This window comes from Ascaphus truei, chromosome 8 (genome assembly GCF_040206685.1).
Source record: "Ascaphus truei isolate aAscTru1 chromosome 8, aAscTru1.hap1, whole genome shotgun sequence".
NCBI lineage: Eukaryota > Metazoa > Chordata > Amphibia > Anura > Ascaphidae > Ascaphus > Ascaphus truei.
This window is the reverse complement of record NC_134490.1, coordinates 35,257,960-35,277,323: the sequence shown is the minus strand read 5'-3', so window position 1 is coordinate 35,277,323 and position 19,364 is coordinate 35,257,960. Positions and strand designations below refer to the sequence as shown.

The 19,364-nt window shown below is 46.5% G+C and overlaps 1 protein-coding gene across 7 annotated transcripts in view; it reads left to right on the top strand.

Annotated features, from left to right (window-relative positions):
* PTPRS (protein tyrosine phosphatase receptor type S) overlaps positions 1-19,364 on the top strand; it is a 170,790-nt gene that overhangs the window by 70,012 nt on the left and 81,414 nt on the right. For all 7 annotated transcript variants that reach the window (XM_075611406.1, XM_075611398.1, XM_075611401.1 and 4 more), the window contains exon 2: positions 15,671-15,819. In XM_075611406.1, coding sequence (XP_075467521.1) covers positions 15,744-15,819 — 76 coding nt within the window. In that variant the 5' untranslated portion in view covers positions 15,671-15,743. The remainder of the gene's footprint in view (positions 1-15,670; positions 15,820-19,364) is intronic.

Here is a 19,364-nt window from a genome sequence, read left to right as displayed (position 1 = left end):
TTTATTGTCGCTGCTACGGCGATGTGACCGCGTGACGTCATCCGTCATCATAGCGATTTTTGCCTATAGTGTGGGAGACGAGACGGCGACCAGGGGGCGTGGTGGGGGCAGTTTACCCTCATTGGCTGAACCGCTCACGTGCCCTCTGACGTCACGCGGCATTCGCCGAAACAAAAATCAATTTTCTTTGACTTCAGCGATTTTGGCCGCTTGTCGCTCCATCGCAGCCGCGCACACGAGGGATTGCATGAACTTGTTTTGGCGCGGCATCGCGTCGACGTAGCCGGGACTAAGCGCGGCCTAAGGGGTTCATGTGTCAGACTGACCACACAAGTTTGTCCTTTAGTGTGGAAGTCGGGTGAGCTTCAGGCAAACGCCTCTTGTATTTGTTAATAGCAGTAGATGTCGGTTATTGAAGCCCTCTGAGTAGCAGAGGCAGGTTTTTAGAATACCACAGGGAATGAATGTGCCCGTAACATGTTGTAGCACTTTTATTACAATCATGCTTTTATTTCGGCGTGGTAACCAAATGCTTAGGGGGGTAGCCTTTCTCATTTGTACCTTATCTCTCTTGTAATGAGACGGTTTGAGGAGCCTACAGTCAGTGCCATTCACTAATCATTATCGTTTATTTGTAAAGCGCCAACATATGTTGCAGTGCAGTACAACGGGGGTGCGTAGATTACATGACGAGAACGGACATGCACAAACAGATACAAAGAGGTAATGAGGGCCCTGCGCGTGAGAGCTTACAATTTCCTTCATACGTACTGTAAAGTTGTGTCATCATTTGCTGAAAGCGAGGCACAATAATTGAAGTCATTATTTCCTTCGGGGAGCGGAAAAACAGCCATTTTATTCAATCCCTATGGTCTCAATTACAGGAAAAGCTGCAGGTCGCAGGACACATTTTTTTGTTCAGTATTATCACAGCCCACCCAGCACTAAGAGGGGTAGGGACAGGCCGAGGGTCCCCTCTGCTGTACATACGGCTGGGGTTGGATTCCATTCCCTCCCACCTTCTCTCTCTTTGCAGTCCTGGAGCTTCCTCTTAAAGACAACAGAAGCCTTCGTCTTCCTAGCACAAAGCAGACACACACTGCGACACGCTCGTTGGTGGGAGAGATTAAAATTATGCAAATTGCAGAGAGGCTGCTTGGGAGATAAGGCGATGTTCAGCCTGGTCGGCTGCCTGTTAATTCACTCGTTGTAACCAAATGGGGGGAGAGAGAGGTTGCAGTGTGAAAAGCTGCACTACTATATACATATTTATATTATAATATATTATATTTTTCCTTTGTTGAATTAGTAAATTATAACGGAATATACTGTTTTGCGGAGCTCTTAAGAGGTCTGCCAGTAGGGTTGCCAGGTGTCCGGTATTTGGACACTGTTCAGTAAAAAATGAGTGATAATACTGGACATGTATGTGTCCGGTATTCTCTGCAGACATAGTAACCTGACCAACTTGGGGGACCAGGGGACTTCCCTAAGAAGGGCAGCTTCCTCTATCCTGATTAGCTGCTGCTGGGTAATGCAGCCAATCGGAAGGAGGTGTCAGGAGCGTTGGGGTGGGACCAAAGAGAGAAGGAAACAGCATGGAGCAGAGAGAGGTGTGTGTGTGTGTGTGTGTCTCGATCGCGTCGGCAATTTGACCATTGTGTCCAGTATTTTGGGAGAAGCCTCCTGGCAACCCTGTCTACCATTTAAGAGTTGTGTATTATCTTAGTTCTTCACCATATGCGCCACTAATCTGTAACACAGTAGGGGGGGAGTAGGGGATGCTGATAATATGATTGAAGTGTTAGGAATATTGGGGACAGCTGAATGCTTCTGCATGACATCTTGATGGAAGGTGCTAACGTTTACAGAAACAAATGGGTCATTTGTATCAGCCAATTTCCCAGACCATCCTCAAATCCAACTAGATCTCTCTACTATTCTTAGAAATTCCCTTTTATTTATCCATTTTTACCAAACTCACTTAATTCATTGGTCATCCAGTACATTTGTAGAGCAGTATTTATGTAAGATATATTTTTTTGCGGGGTCTCTTAAATCTGGCAACATCACTGCAGCTTTGAAATTGGTGCAGCAGACTGACCTCATAGTACTGTAGCTTGTTGTATACCTGGCACCTGATAATATCGAAGTATATATTCTGTGGAAATGTTCTTTTAGTGCATCGTGGGATTCGGGCTTTGGGTCAAAACTTAGAAATCTGCTCAACCTCTGACAGAAGCATTATAAATGTTACCATGTCCCAGTGCTTTTTACTTTATTTCAGAACCAATATTCATGCTGTGAAATGAGTACAGACTAGAGCATAAGGCTACTAAAACTTGAATTATACACCATTATCTGAAGTGGGAGACATGTTTACAACCTGGTGTGACCTTGGGCAAGTCCTTTATCTGAATTACCAGGAAATTAGATGGTAAACTCTCTTAGGTAGGGAAGCGTTGCATATGTATAATCTTTAATCTGTATAGCGCTGCTGTATTTGTTCCTCCGTGTGCGTGATTGGTGTATGCATTCCCATGAAGCCCCTTCCAGGGGAACATCTGTGGCCCGCAGGGCATGTTGGAGACAGATGGGAGCTGGGGACAAGGATGGGTGACCCAGGAGAAGGGAGGAAGAGTTTGATCAGCTAAAGATGGAGATAAATTAATGTGCCACTTCCCTTTTTAAAGAAGCCGCTCCTATTAGACTACTGTGAATAATGGTGGTGATGTGTAATGCATGGGTTGATGAATTTAAAGGAATCCGCCAACAAAAGGATTTTGAGTTCACTTTTGAAAATGAAAGTTTTGCAAAGGCGACTGAATGAGGAAGATGCTGTCTCTTAGGCCGCGTCCATACTCTGCACGACGGTGCGTGCAGCGCCAATAAAAGGCCGTCCCTCTGAGGCAGGCCACAGACCGCGCGCGATGAAGGGCGACGGCACGTGCGTTTTCAGGCGACAACATTTTTTAATTTTGTCGTGCAAGGGCCGGGTCAGGTGAGCGGTTCAGCCAATGAGGGTGAACCACTCGCGTGACGTCGCGGTCACCCCTCCCCGTCGCTGTGGATCACAGATTGCTCCGCTGCGCGCGCGCCCACTATATCCGAGGCCTTGCGCTGATTCGCGTAGAGCTCAGTATTAAGGAAGATAGAAATGTTGCTTCCTTGACCGTGTCTACTTAATCCGCTTATGGCAGTGATTCCCAACCAGGGTTCCTCCTAGCCGCCCGCACTCAATGTGCGGCCCCCGACACTTTTCCTAGCTCTTCCCCTGGCCCTCCCCCCCAAAAGCCCGATCTAGCAGTGTGACACTTCCGGTGCCTTCTGCTAGCGCGTGCATGTGTGCAGTCCTCGCCGCCGCATTCTGCACGCCGCCACCTCCTGCTCGTCGCGGCCTGAGGTAGGCATTTGGGGAGAGAGAGGGAGATGTGAGATGCAGGGGGGTGGGTATATGAGGGTGATGTGAGATGCAGGGGGGTAGGTATATGAAGATGATGAAGGGTGCTGGGGGAGATATATGAGAATGATGATGAGGGGTGCTGGGGGAGAGATGATGATGATGATGATTTTACCCGTGTTCCGATTAAAAAAAAATGTATTTTTAAATATATACTGTATATAATATGTATTCGGGGGGGTCTTTTTAAAATGTATTGGGGCGGTGAGGGTCTTTTTAATATTTTCTCGCATTTTTAATATGTATTGGCGTGGGCAGGTATTTTTATTATGTATTGCGGGGTGGGGTTACATGTATTTAGGGGGGTGTATTTTTTTGGTGGGGATTTAGTGGGGGGGATTGAGTGAGAGTGGGGTAATTGACGGAAGGTATGGGCGAGTGAGAGGAGGGGGAGTGAGTGAGCAAAAGAGGGAGTAAGACGCAGGTGAGATAAATACATGCGAGGTGGGAGGGGGGGGGAAATACATGGGTGGAGGGTGGGAAATAGAGGGGTCTCATGAGGTGGGAAATTAACCTAATATGTGTCAGCCAGATAGGGGTTCCCCGAGATTTTTCGAAATACTTCAAGGGTTCCTCCAAACAAGAAAGGTTGGGAATCACTGCCTTATGGTGTGATGATGGGCAGATAGCTCTTATGCCTCTGGACTCTCAGGAGGGGCAGATGTCGTCTCTTATGCCCCAGGACTGTTTATACTTCTGCCTGTCCCCTGTTTTCTTATAGTGGCATTTCCTGACTGTCGTGTGAATGGTTCCTATTTGGCTCAGATCCTGTGAAGATTGAGCACTCCATTAATGAGCTTGATAGACTGCAGCACGAAGGTCAGACTGACTCAATACTCTGAAAAGCTTCCTGTAATAAGTCTCTTCAGCTCTTGATCCTCTTGCTCAGGGTCCATGCCTTCTCCTCCTTGCTGACATATGTTCTCATTTGATTCCTGGTCTTTGGTTATTTCTTTGCTTTCACATCTCTCTGCTGCTTTCCCTGCTCAAACATTCACTGCTCTTGTCCACTAAAGCCACGTGCACATCTCTAGACAATGCAGGACATTGTAAGACTGTGTGAACAGAGACTTTGCTTCCAGCTCTGGCACGCGATGTGGCAGGGACACACGCACATCTGCTCATGAACCCCATGGCCACAGTTTCCCTGTGTTAAAGGGGTTGCTAAAATCCAGTTTGTGTTTTTAATGTAATTAATGTTGTCATATGATAATGAGGACGGTCCTGCATGCTTTCCATAAAAGCTGTGCAGACATCTGCCTCGCCTCTCTCTCTCTCTCTCCTCCGCATCCTCCAAGAGAACCTGCACAAACGCACAGAACTGGAACCAATGATGTTTATGACAGAAGAGGAAAACGTCTAAAAAAAAAAGATGACCCGTTCCAAAAATTCATATTCCCGATTCCATGGGGGCAGTAGTCCACAAGCACAATGAATCAATTAGCATTTTACAGATGTTTGCTAATGCATCTGGTGTGATTTCTGTGAGCGAGTACAAATTTGAAACGGATTTGGTGTTTGCCCTGTTACACCATTACAGCTCTCTGCTTGAAGTGTCACCAGTGAGGGTGCTGTCATGGGGTTTGCCAGAGATCCCCCTGAGGTCAGCACCCCTCACCCTGACACGAGGACTGATTGCTCTGAACAGGAGTCATGTAATACAAAACTAGGAGCTTCAAATGATTTGAATAAAATCTCCCAAGGGGCGAGGAGAGTGGGAAATGAGGCGGGAGGAGGGATGGGCAATGGGTAGACGAGACAATGACACACACATTGAGGGTGGGAACAGATTGGGCAGCTAGAAAGTAGCCGAATATCCTGCGATTGCTACAAATGATCTCATGATCCCTCTCCCTGGGACCTGCAGCACATGGCACAAAGTGGGACTTCACCTTCAAACATGAGAGAGATGTGTTCATGCTCCGGATACATTCTCCTGGAGGTGTCCCTGGCGGATGGCTGGCTGCAGGAGGTCCTCTCCTTTTGTACCAGGATTAACTGGTCCTGTGTCGTCCTGGTCCAACCAGTCAGCCTGGCTCCGTTGTAATTTGTACAACCTTCAATCCGAGTGTCAGGGGTCACTGCTCTCGGTGACAAACCCAAAAGTCTCAGAACAATTTCCCAGTCATCCCTGCACCTCTTATACACTCTTCTATATGTCGTCGCCCCCCTCCCTGTACCTCTTATACATTCTTCAATATGTACCCGCCCCCCAGTCCTCTGCTGCTTTCCACCTCACAACACATTTATCTGGAAAGGTGCCTGTCCATTCTCTGCTCTGATTTAGCTAAATATTGTCAGTGACTTCTCCGTGTTCAGCACTTAGGTCTGTGGCGTCTCCTGTCTGCCAGACATGTTGTGTCTCTGCAGTGTGAGAAGGTCTGACAGCCGGGCACAGGGTCAGTGCTGCTGTGAAATCAGTCCGCAGATACATAAGGGAGAATTTACACATCCATTCTAACTACAGGAGATGTATCTCGTGCCCCCAATCTGGCTCCATTCATTTACAAGATACACACGCAGCCATCTATTTCAGTGCTGGTACATAAAGCTTTCCCATCAGCAGATAGTGTAGTAAAGGTCTCAGTGTTGCCTTCTGCTGAGTTTCACATCAACCCTCAACTGCTGTTATCAGTATTTGTAACAAAGCTCTATTCTGGATCTCTTCTCACCTCTCTCATCGTACTTTCAGTGTCTCGTTTGCCAACACCTCCTCCTCCTCTATCGATCTCTCTGTGGGGGTACCCCAGGGCTCTGTCCTGAGACCTCTTCTCTTTTCTTTTTACACACACACTCTAGGTGACCTAATCACATCTCTTGGTTCAAATATTACCTCTATACTGCTGACATACACATTTACCTTTCAACCCCTGACCTTACACCTGCTATACAGACCTACGTTTCTGAATGTCTCTCTGCGATATCATCCTGGATGGCTTTCCGCCGATTTTAAACGTAACATAAAAAATGGTGCTCCTAATTTTTCATCCCAAACCTGGCCCTACTATTGTACCTCCTTCTACATTACTGTTGGAAGCACTATCATACACCCAGTATCACAAGCACTGCGCCTAGGGGTCACACTCAACTCCTCCCTCGCATTCTCCTCTCACATTTAAAAGGTAGCTAAAACCTGTCATTTTTTTTCCTCCGCAATATCACAAAGATACGCCCTTTCCTCTGTTGCCCGACTGCTTAAACTCTGACACAGACCCTCATTCTCTCCTGTCTCGATTACTGTAACATCCAGCTGTCCGGCCTTCCTGCCTCTCAATTGTCTCCCCTACAATCTATCCTAAACGCTGCTGCCAGAATCACTCTTCTCTTTCCTAAATCTGTTCTCCTCACGTTTAAAGCTTTACACTCTTCTGCCCCTCCTTACATCTCGACCCTAATTTCTCACTATGCACCATCCCGACTCTTGCGTTCTGCACAATGTCTCTGTACCCCTTTTGTATCCAAAGCCCTCTCCCGCCTTAAACCTTTTTCCCTGACTGCCCCACACCTCTGGAATGCCCGTCCCCTCAATACCTGACTAGCACCCTCTCTATCCACCTTTAGGACACATCTTAAAATACACCACCTTAACGAAGCATGTTTAGCTCCATGGCTGATACTTTACACCTCATACATAAACTTTGGCCCCTTGCAGACACACTTACCAGAACATCTTCCTACTGTCTCCTACTTGTTCTTCCTACTTGCCAATTAGATTGTAAGCTCTACGGGGCAGGGACTCCTTTTCCTAAATGTCACTTATGTCTGAACCAATTCTTCCCATTACGTTTTGTTTGTATTATTTGTTATTTATATGTTTGTCACGTGTATTACTGCTGTGAAGCGCTATGTGCATTAATGGCGCAATATAAATCAAGACAGACATGTGCAGGAGGGTGTGTATGTATGTGTGGGGTGGGGATGGTGCAGTGTGTGTGTGTGTGGGGGGGGAGGGATTGTAGGCTGTGGGGGGAGTGGAGTTGTGTGGGAGGAGGGGGGTTAGCAGGGAGAGGAGTTGGGCAGACTGTGTGGGGGGGGTGCAAGCTGTGTAGGTGGGGGGAGTGGAGATGTGTGCGTGAGAGAGAAGGGGGATGTATTGTGCAGGCTACATGTGGGGGGAGGGAGTGTGGAGTTGAGCTGTGTGTGTGTGTGTGTGTGTGTCTCATTACAAGGTTTCCATTGTCTTTCTGTACCAGTGAATTTTAGCACATATAGATGTTTTATTTTACACTTAAAAAAAAAAACCGTTCTCTCCTACTGCATAAACGGAAGCCTGCGTATAGTTTACGGTTTACATTCTGGTTCATCAGGGAGATCAGAGTTTCTGTCAATTTCACGCTGTGACTCCAATCATTTGGATATAGCTTGTGGAGTTCCACAGGGCCCTGGAAACATTGCTTCCCCCAGTTTATAAATGACATGCCTTCTGTGTGGGAGGCAGCAATGCGGCTGAGCAAAACAATTTCAAATGTCACAGGTCAAACTCGGACCTCAGAATGAAATCCAAAAACAAAACGGTATCATCCAAAACACTTATTTTAAAAGTGCACAAAACAGAGGATTTGAGAGAGCGCAAAATGCTCAAATGACTCCGGAGTGAGCTGAATATTGTATGTATATCTTTATATAGCGGCATCCAGGTACATAGCGCTTCACAGCAGTAATACATGCGACATAATATTACAACACATACTGGAGTGGGAATAAGCGCTTCAGATAGGAAAGGGAGCCCCTGCCCTGCAGAGCTTACAATCTAAGGGCCGTGTTGCATATCTGGCTGTACGGGTTTCATCTTCATGATTTGTCATGTTCAAACAAAGGCCTCGGACATGGTCAAAAAGACCGTGCTGAGGCGCGCTGAGGGGAAACATTATCCCTATCAGCGCGGCTTTAGACGGCGCCTCCGCAGGCGTGCGGGAGGCGGGTGGAAATGCAGGAGACAGGCAAGTTTAAATTTTTTCCGCTCATGCAAGTGCAGGGCCGGTCACGTGACTGCCAGAAGCCAATGGCAGTCCGTGACGTAGCGCGCTAGCCCCGCCTCCCGATCCGCCTCCCGAAAGTTTCCCACCCGGCACACAAGCGCGCTCGCTGACGCTCATGCAGGGACAAGAAAAATCTCCTGCTTGAGCGTCAGCGCTGCCCAGCGCCGCTCCCTGCACCATGTCCCAGGCCTTAGCATGTCAGCGCTGCCCAGCGCCGCTCCCTGCACCATGTCCCAGGCCTTAGCATGTCAGCGCTGCCCAGCGCCGCTCCCTGCACCATGTCCCAGGCCTTAGCATGTCAGCGCTGCCCAGCGCCGCTCCCTGCACCATGTCCCAGGCCTAAGATTTTTTTAGGTTTACAGAAATTAAGGAAAATATATCTAAACATACACATTATACTCTTAAACTGTTAATAATGGTACAAATAAAACAAAAACAATGCGCTTAAAACTACTGCATGTCATGGAACAATTGCATCAACTATAAAGATGTTCAATGTTTCTATTATTCTTTCATTACTGTATGTATATCTTTATTTAGCGCCCACAGCTGTGCGTAGCGCTTTAGGGACAATACAGTTCAACAAAGTGCAACAAACAAGATCAGACAATGGGAAAGGAAATCCCTGCCCCGGAGAGCTTACAATCTAAGTGATATGTTGGGAGACTTACAGAGACGGCAGGTGAGGGAATGTGCTGTAGATGGCAGTGCTTGGCCACCTTGGTTGGTAGGTGTGGGACAGTAGCCATGAGTCTAGGCCAGTGGTTTTCAATCTTTTTTTGGTTAAGGAACCCTAGAATTGAATTGTGAAATTATAGGGAACCCTAAATCCCCCCTTCCCCGTCGGCCCTCTACCCCACCGCCATCCCCGTCCATCCATCTCTTTTCTCCCCCCTCTCTGTTCACCGTTTACACCCTCTCTTCCCCATTACACTCTCCCCCCCTCCTTACGCGCTCTCCTTCTCCCCCCCTTATGCTCTCTCCGTTGCTCTCTACCCCTCTTGCACTCCCTCTCTTCTCCCTTTACTCTTCCCCGTTTTCTTCTCCCCTCACACTTTCTCCCCCGCTCTCTTGCCCGTTACACTCTCTCTTTCCCGTGTTCCAGCGGGGACCTAGCCTTATGGGTAGAACGCAGGAGACGAGCAGGGGCAAAGCGAGAGATCAAAGCTGATCAAAGATCAAAGCTGATGGGTAGGGAGGAGCAGTGAGGGGAGAGCCTTGAAGGGAAGGAGGAGAACTTTGTGGGTGATCTGAAACTTGATGGGAAGCCAGCAGATTGATATAAGGAGGCGATGAGCAGAGACTGTTTTGGTTGAAAGTGACATTATTTTAGCAGCAGAATAGTGCAGAAATAATTCACTATGTAGTGAAAGCACTCGTTCCAATCAACCAGCGGGCGAGAGAAGAGAATTGTCTTTCCAATGAATGAAAATAAATCTTATGGCTAGCAAAGTGATACCATCAAAGTTTTGTTGAAGCGACCAGGATATCTTGCGTTAAAATGGTTGTTCTATAAATAACAAATTCAAGTTTGGGGAATGTTTAATTTTGAACAAGATAAAGTGTTACTCCAAATTAACTGCCAACGATTTTAGTGTGTTGGGCAGTAGAAAATAAGGCCTGGTCCATAGTACCTTCGCCAGTGCGCAGCCATGACGTCACCCGCTTGAAGCAGGTGCGGTTTTTGGCCATGGTACGCGCGCCATCCGTGGGCGTGTCTAAGGCCGTGCCAGTGACGTTGCGGATCTGCGAACCGCTCGCGTGACCGGCCTGCCGCGCCAAGAAATCAGTTTAAACGGATTTCGTGCGCAACACGCGCCCCCCGCCCGCCTGTACGCCGCATGGACGCGAGCATTGCCTTAAGGCAGTCTGTTCGCTCAGCGCATCCGCACGGTCTGCGATACTATGGCCCCAGCCTAAGATGTACTAAAGTGCCAATTTCCTCGTTACAAGACCAACATAGATTAGTCAGCAAGACCAGTTAGATAACGTTTTTTGGGTGTTCATGCTCTCTATACAGAAAGAAGAAAAAAGATTTGTGTACGATGCAGATTTCAACGTTTGTGCATCCACAAAAATCCTTTCACATATTTTAATAGAAATGGGGAAGTTTTTATATTTTCCCAGCTTTTATTAAATTAGACAAATGTAGTCATATTGTTCTAATTAAAACATGTAGAAATGTATGAAGCCCTGCATGACTTTATATTTGTGTTGAACGCAAATGCAGAAATTCGGAGATGGGAGTTAGAATATTAAGGTTGGAGAACCTCTTCTTACTACAATTATTTTTTGGAACCTGTAATAATTGAAAATCTTAGAGTCCAAACCAGAAGATTCTTGGAAAGAATCAGAAGGTAAGAATTGACCTTGACAAACTATCACTTAAGTATGAAATACTAAAATGTACCCAAATTAAATGTTCTCCCATATAGGTACATGTAAAGAGACATGGGATAGAAAGCTGTAACTAAATCCGATAAAGCCTTATGGGAGGCAATAAATAATGGGTTATGTCTGACCTTTTATAGGCAACGATGATAAATGAAAGAGATGTAAGAAGCCTGGGACAAATAATGGATTTTTCTAATGTATGTATATCTTTATATAGAGCCATTAAAGCTGCAGTTCAAGCAATATCCTACATGGTTTTTTTTTTTTTTATAATTAATTAGTTCTGTACTATGAGAAAATACTTGTAGCATTTTTTTTTTTTAAAGACATTTCTAATGTATTCTAAGGCTGCGCTTATAGTGACAACGCGTCAAAACAAATGCATTGTCGGCGCTTATAGTGCACGCGACGGTGCAACCAAGCGACAGCGCGACAATATCTGGTAGTCACTGTTGTTTGAATTTTTTTTTCCCAGTGCCGGTCTCCCCTTGTGACCAATCAGAGAGCTTCTCCGTCCCTCTGCCTTCACCCTTTCTGACATCACTGGCCTTGTAGCCAGCGACGTCGCCTAAACTTGAAATGCAACTATCGCAATGGCGACGGGTGACGTCGCTGTCGTCGGCAGTATAAGCACAGCCTAATGTAACAAGCATTTTTGTGTCTATAGAAACCATTTACATAGTCACATCCCCTTCCTCTTCTGAAACAGGCTCTGGCTCTTGAGCACCGCCCTCTCTCTAGCAGTTCAGCAATTGTATCTAGTGTATGCCTGGTCACATGATCTTCCACACACAACTTTGCATCTTGGGTAATCTTCTGCAGCCCTGACAGTGATATAAAGAACCCCCAAACCGAATCTTCAGCGATCGATCACAGGAGAACGGATCGATCGGCAACTTAGCTAATTACTTGTCGGTGTGTAGATTGTATTGATGCACATATTGAATGGAAAAAAAATAAAACGGCAGCTTGAACTGCAGCTTCAATGTACATTAATTAACAGCAGTAATACACGTGACATGATATAAATAACAAATAATACAAATAAAACAATGGGAATAATCGCTTCATACATAAAAGTAACATTAGGAAAAGGAGCCCCTGCCCTGAAGAGCTTACAATCTAATTTGTTAAGTAGGAAGAATGTACGTAGACAGTAGGAAGGTGTTCTGGTAAGTGCGTCTGCAAGGGGCCACGGTTGATGTATGAGGTGTAAAGTATCAGCCACGGAGCTACTCATATGCTTCAATAAGAGGTGCGTTTTAAGATGGGTCTTAAAGGTGGATAGAGAGGGTGCTAGTCGGGTATTGAGGGGAAGGGCATTCCAGAGGTGTGGGGCAGTCGGTGAGAAGGGTTTAAGGCGGGAGAGGGCTTTAGATACAAAAGGTGTAGAGCGAAAACATCCTTGAGCAGAACGCAAGAGTCGGGATGGTGCATAGCGAGAAATTTGGGCTGAGATGTAAGGAGGAGCAGAAGAGTGTAAAGCTTTAAACGTGAGGAGGAGAATTGAGTGTGTGATACGGGATTTGATAGGAAGCCAGGAGAGGGATTTCAGCAGGGGAGACGCTGAGACAGATTTAGGAAAGAGTAAAGTGATTCTGGCAGCGGCGTTTAGGATAGATTGTAGGGGAAACAGGTGAGCGGCAGTAAGGCCGGACAGCAGGAGGTTGTAGTAATTGAGACGGTAGAGAATGAGGGCCTTTGTCAAGAGTTTTAGCAGTCGAGCAACAGTGGAAAGGGCGTATCTTTGTAATGTGGAGGAAAAAGCCAGGTATATGTAAAAATAAAGATATAAATATGGTGCAAGTAAAATTAATAAGGAAATAGATAACTCACTCACATGGTCTGAGTGATATTAGCAGCGCGGTTTTTCAGAGTAACCAACGTGTGTGTGTCTGTGTCTGTGTCTGTGTCTGTGTGTCCAAATACTCTCGTGACGACGTCCGTCAGAGCCAGATGAGTATGTTGAGGGGGACAAAGGGAGGGGATTCACACATGCGAAAATAGAGAGGACACAAAATAGTACAGGTTGCTTTATAGATTAAAAACAGTAGAAAATATTACACTCTCAAGCAAACTGCATGTACAGGCGTTGAGACCACCCAGGGTCAGACAGTAGAGAATCTGGACCGTGTGAGCGTCAAAGGAGGGAATAGGAAGGGTTCAGTAACGGCAGAGAGAGAAGAGCAGGAGCCCCACGCCTCCACCCCTGCCATCAGGGCGCGGAGTGTGGGAGAAAGATAGGCCACCCTAAGAGAGGGCAGCTCCCAGTGCAGAGTCGGACTGAGTGAGCCAAGTCTCGATTATAGCAAAGGTGCAGTGTGAGAGAAAAAGAAGTTCTGTACAGAGAGGAACTTGTTGGAAAGGGAGCAGGCATTCTAAAGGGCACAGGAGAAAAGGAGGGTGACAGGGGATGGGTATGAGGTTAGAGGGGTTGACACTAGAAGGAGTAGGAGTTTCATGTAGGAGGCAAGGATGAGCATATAGAAATAAGTTAGGGACCAGGATTGGGAGAGAGATCCCCAGAAGCAAGGAGGAGAAGCATGGGAAGTGAATGTGGTGGGAGTGTATACTGGTGTCTTTTAGTACAGGGAGTATAGCTGTGTAGTGTCAGAGGGCGCAGACAGGAATTGCATTCATGTGAAATGAGAAGGAAGGAGAGATGGAGATATATGAATGGAGTTAGAGGAATAACGAGGCTGGGAGAAAAATGTGTAGGTTTAAAATAAGTGACGTCAGAGCAAATATAAGGAAGCATGGCAGTGATAGTTTAGTGTTGAGACATGAGTGAGGACTGAGCAGTGAAAATGAAGTTAGGATAAAGATAAAGTGGAAGTTGTGAGAAATACAATATATGACTGGTGGTGCTCTAGAGTGAAGAGAGCTTTTACTTCTTGAGTCTTTGGGAGAAAATGTCTTCCTTTGCAGGGCATTTGAAATCCAGAATTCAGGGCCAATAGGTGTTCTGTTGTCCACTTGTTCCACTCCTGTTAAACTCCACACTGCTTGCCACTTAAAAAAGGGACACTTTAAAGATGGACTTGTTTACATGTAGGCTGCTGCCCCTGCTGTAGCCTGCTCCCCCAATCTGTTCTAGCTAATAATACCCGGGAAGGATTGTGTGAATTCGAGTCCTGATCTAAATTAAGTAAAGCTTGGCGTGGTAAGAAAATTCAGGCACATGTAGCCCTCCTTGTTCTTTAGGCAACTTTTATTATTATAATAATTTTTTAACACAATTTATTTTGTATTTTTAAAGACAAAAATAAAGAGGGGTAAATACCGCAAGGTGTGCCACACAAACCATAATATGCAGTTAAGACGTATTAATACCGCAAGGTGTGCCGCACAAACCATAATACAGGCATACCCCGCATTAACGTACGCAATGGGACCGGAGCATGTATGTAAAGTGAAAATGTACTTAAAGTGAAGCACTACCTTTTTCCCACTTATCGATGCATGTACTGTACTGCATTCGTCATATAAGTGCATAACGGATGTAAATAACGCATGTGTAACAGGCTCTATAGTCTCCCCGCTTGCGCACAGCTTTGGTACAGGTAGGGAGCCGGTATTGCTGTTCAGGATGTGCAGACAGGCGCATGCGTGAGCAGCCGTTTGCCTATTGAGCGAGATGTACTTACTCACGAGTGTACTTAAAGTGAGTGTCCTTCAACCGGGGTATGCCTGTATGCAGTTAGGACGTATTAATACCGCAAGGTGTGCCGCACAAACCATAATATGCAGTTAGGACGTATTAATACCGCAAGGTGTGCCGCACAAACCATAATATGCAGTTAGGACGTATTAATACCGCAAGGTGTGCCGCACAAACCATAATATGCTGTTAGGACGTATTGTACAGGGGGGTGGGGGGGGGGGCATATTTCAGTGTACAGATCAGTGTTTCCCAACTCCAGTCCTCCGGGAACCCCAACAGGTCAGGTCTTAAGGATATCCCTGCTCTTTTGACTGAGCCGCTGATTGACCCACCTGTGCTGGAGCAGGGATATCCTTAAGACCTGACCCTGAATGTTGGGGTTCCCTGAGGACTGGAGTTGGGAAACGCTGGCACAGATTGACTGTCGACCCAATACCCCACCGGCCTGACTCGCAGGCTCTTATGTTTCTTAAATGAGGACCTCTATCCCACTTCTCCCGTGTGGCCTACTGCAGCAATCCACGGCTCCCAAACTTCACTAAAGTTGTAACAACGGTCTAACTTTATCTTAGTTTTTTTAAGTACTATTCTAGGTGGTTTAAGCCAGATAAAGGCGCTTTGTCAAAGGGAATGGGGTAACTTACTTAGAATATAATTAACTTTATGCATAATTGCCTTAATTACCATTTTAAGAGTTTCTATTCTGCCCCACCATGTTAGTTCGACTGAATCTATATGTACAAATTTTGGTACAACAGATTCTAATGTAGAAGCAATGACTTTAGAAAGGATTTTACCATCATCATTTATGAGATCTAGATCTATAACTACTGCATGCTTTGCCCGGTTATCTTTCATGATTGGCTGTCCTATTGATAGACTAGTATCTAATGCATCCTCCAGTGGGTATCGTCTGCCGAAGTAAGTCTTAGCTGATGGAGGAGGTGCTTTATGTACAGGTGTTAATATGCTTCATGAATGTCAGATAGCAGTGTCTGCATCTTATCACCACTCCATGTTGCTTCTCTGTGCCGGCTGGTACGGAGGCAGTAAAGATTCCGGTCTGCTCTGCATAAGTGGGTTCGAGCTTTGACACAGTCTGTTTGTTATGTGTTAAAATGTAATTAACAGGGGGATATGTAATAAACCGCCTCCTGTCACTTTCCTCTGCAGATTCTGCTGCCAGTTTAGACCCACGATTCCGGCTGCACTGAGACCTGGGGTCCCAGACAGAAGTCGGAGGATCATGTGCAGCCCCAGAATGACGTTGCTGGTGCCTGTCATCGCCCACCTCCTGCTCCTCGCTGGGTGCCGCGCTGATAGTAAGTGGCCACACTTAACGTATCATACATCTTCTCTGAGAGCTTCTCTCTCTGCTGTAGTTCGGTTCTTGTCAGGTCATCCCCAGTGAGAGATGTTGGGGGGGGGGGGGGCACGCTCTTGCCAGTGGGATCAGGGTCAAGCTGTTGCTACTATTATTTACGAACATAAACCTCTGCTTTTTTAAATTGAATTTATTTTTTAAATTATTTTTTTCCTTCTAAAAGAAATATACTGCATCCAAATAGTGCAAAAGGGGATGCGCGGTCTTCATATTAATGGGAGCTTGTTCCTGGATTTCTCTGTAAGCTTAGAGATATTCTTGTTACATGGTTAGAGTATTTCATCACAATGAATCCTCTTACCCCATCATGTTCTAAGATAACCCTTTAAGATCAATGTTGATGCACAGCCCTTAAATGAGAGCAATGTAACAACCTTGAGGGGTCCAGAACAAAGTGCCCATTCACAGACTAAGATCCCCATCACCCAAAGTCACTCTGTGTTTGGGGACCTGGTGACACCTCATGAAGTCGGAGTGAACGCAGTGCTGGGCGATTCAAAGAGTAATTTGTGTTATTCTCACAGACCTGGAATAAGTCGAGCACACAGTTGGTGACCAGCTCAAGGTCACACTGAGCTCGCTGCAAGGACTGGTGCCTGAAGGAGTGATTTTCAATGAATGTTCTGTGGAACCCCAAACCAGTAATGCCTGCAAAAAAGCTGCCAATTTTCAAGCGTTCATAAAATTAAAATTACAACATGTGCTGCAACATGTAAGCGGGTACGAATCATTACAGACAGCATATAATTAGCGTGTATCACAGATTTCACCTTCATGTGACTGCCAGCAGAGAGAGAGAGAGAGAGAGAGAGAGAGAGAGAGAGAACACAGAGATACAGAGGCCCATGGGAAGCTCTGCAGTGTGTGCTGTCAGTGACCTGTAGGGCCCCTTCTCCCTCCTCTTCCTGTCCCCAGATGGCTGCTGCAGAGCATTCTGGGAGTGCCGCTGTCCTGCTCTCTCTGCAGAGGACGAGGAGCAGGTCACCTTGCTTCGGTGCTTGATTGAATTAAAATCTCTCTGCGGTGATGTCATTCCATTTTCATTTAAATAAATCAAATCTCGAATGCAAACTTTTCAATCAGAATAAGAGCAGAAGCAAATCAATCGTAATAAAAAAAAAAAACTGCCAGAGGCAGCCAGTGGGAAGGAGAATCGAGAGCGGGGAGAAGCGGGAATACCAGGGGGAAGTGAGAACGGTCCACTTACCCTTGCTTAACCGCTTCAGTGCTGGCGGGGTAGATATAAATTGCTTTGATCCTGGTCTCTAACGTCATTGTGAAATCTTCTGATTTATCTATTTTAAAGAAATGCTAATGTAAAAACAGATTCCCCCCCCCCCCCCCGCCTCTTATTTTTATATGTAAAGTATGTGACAATATATAATTGTACATTCTTACCTAAGCTGGGAATTGTTTGCTGCTCCTGTTTATAAATCTATAAAAGTCCTGATTGTGCGCCTAAGGAAATGGCCGCCTTTCAGTTTCAATTAATCCTACAGTCAGTAACTCGACAGCTACAACGTATCCAGATATTACTAAGGTAACATTGACTATTGTTACAGTTTGCAGCTCAAACTGCTGGGAATAGTGGCACCAAGTGATCACAAATATCTTGCACTGCTGGGGAAGTGTGCTAAAACCTGCTATAGAAATCAAACGATGCTCAGTATATGAAAACTCATTAAAAACAGTATGAAGAGATGAATTCAAAAAAGTGCTAATAAAATCTAATACTACAGAACTGATTTTTACCAGGGAACCGGTGCTGGGTAGTTTCCATCTGCTCTGCTCCCACGGTCCTCCCCTTGCAGAACGGCAGGAGCAGAGCAGCGGAACACTTACCTGCAGCCGGCGGCCGAGGGTGAAGAGGACCACGGCAACATCCTGGGGGTGATGGGAGCAGCAAAAGACATCCTTCAGGCGGTGGCAGCAGTGGAAGACATCCTTCAGGCGGTGGCAGCAGTGGAAGACATCCTTCAGGCGGTGGCAGCAGAGGACGTCATTCTTCAGCCGGTGGGAGCAGTGGAAGACGTCCTTCACAGCCGGTGCCGGTAGGAGCAGAGGAACATGTGACCGGAGCAGGAGCGTTACTATTGGACAGCCAGGGTGGAGCTGCACCGGAATTTCGGAAGTCATGCTCCTCCCCGGCTGTCCAATAGTAACGCTCCTGCTTTGGTCACATGTTTCTCTGCTCGCACCGGCTGTGAAGGACGTCTTCCACTGCTCGCCATCGCCACCAGGATGTCACCGTGGTCCTCCTCACCCTCCACCGCCGGCTGGAGGTAAGCAAAACTACCTACCCGGTTACCCGGCGAGATAATTATTATTTCTTTTTTTTTCCCCCCGGGTTACCCAGTAATTTGTTTGGACCGGGGACATCACTACTATAAACGTGTATTCTTAATAACAGAATAAAGAAATGTAGCATATATAGGAAAAATAATACATGCATTAAACAAAATTAGTGATTAATGATTTAACTAGTTGGTGAACAGCAGTGATTCTAATTGTACTAGATTATGTTTGAATATTTTTACAGCATTTCTGGGTAGGCAGGAGTAAACCAGGATAAGGCTGCGGGTCCCAGTGCGTTCTTGTAGCAAGCCGCGCCGGCGGGGGGGGGGGGGGGGGGCAGCGCGTGCACAGCGCTTCACTGCCGATCGCGGTCCTGGGAGAGAGGGAGAGTTTGCGACGGGAGGGGGCGTGGTAGGGGTTTTGCAGGGGCGTGGCCAAGACCTTACAGCGGCTGGTTCACCCTCATTGGCTGAATTCTGGCGGGGGCGTGGCCACGCCTCCGTCGCAAGTTCCACATACAATTTTTTTGTATGTGTGAGAACCTGCAGTACAGCGCGGCTGCTAAATGGGCGCCGGACGCATGTACTGGGCCCGGATATATTGGGGGGGACGGTGCTTGTGCGCACAGCGCCGAGGCGTGCGCTGTAGAATACACTGGGACCGCAGCCTCTGGCCGCGCTTGTAGGGCTGTCGACGGCAACGCGACCGATGACGTCGCCAATGGCGAAAGTTGTCATTTTACTTTTAGCGACGCCGCTGGCAACAATGCCAGTAACGTCACGAAAAGGGGCGGGCCGCACACAATTTGATTGGTTTAGAGACAGTCACAAGTGGCGACTGTCTCTAAAAAAAAATCAAATTTACCCTTCTTTCAAATTTTTAGACGCGACGTCGCTGTCGCGCTTACTATAAGCGCTTGCGACGGAGTCAATTCATTTGTTTTGGAGCGACACTTGCAGTCGCAGGGCACTATAAGCGTAGCCTAACAGTAATGAGTTCTTTATATATATATATATATATATATATATGTATATATATATATATATATGTGTGTGTGTGTGTGTGTGTGTGTGTGTAGTAACCAGGGGGATCCTGATGACAAAAGACAGCACACCGCAATGATGTTTAAAAAAAGTGTGTATTGTGAACACAGGGCCGCCAATGTTTCGGTCCTCGCAGAGGGACCTT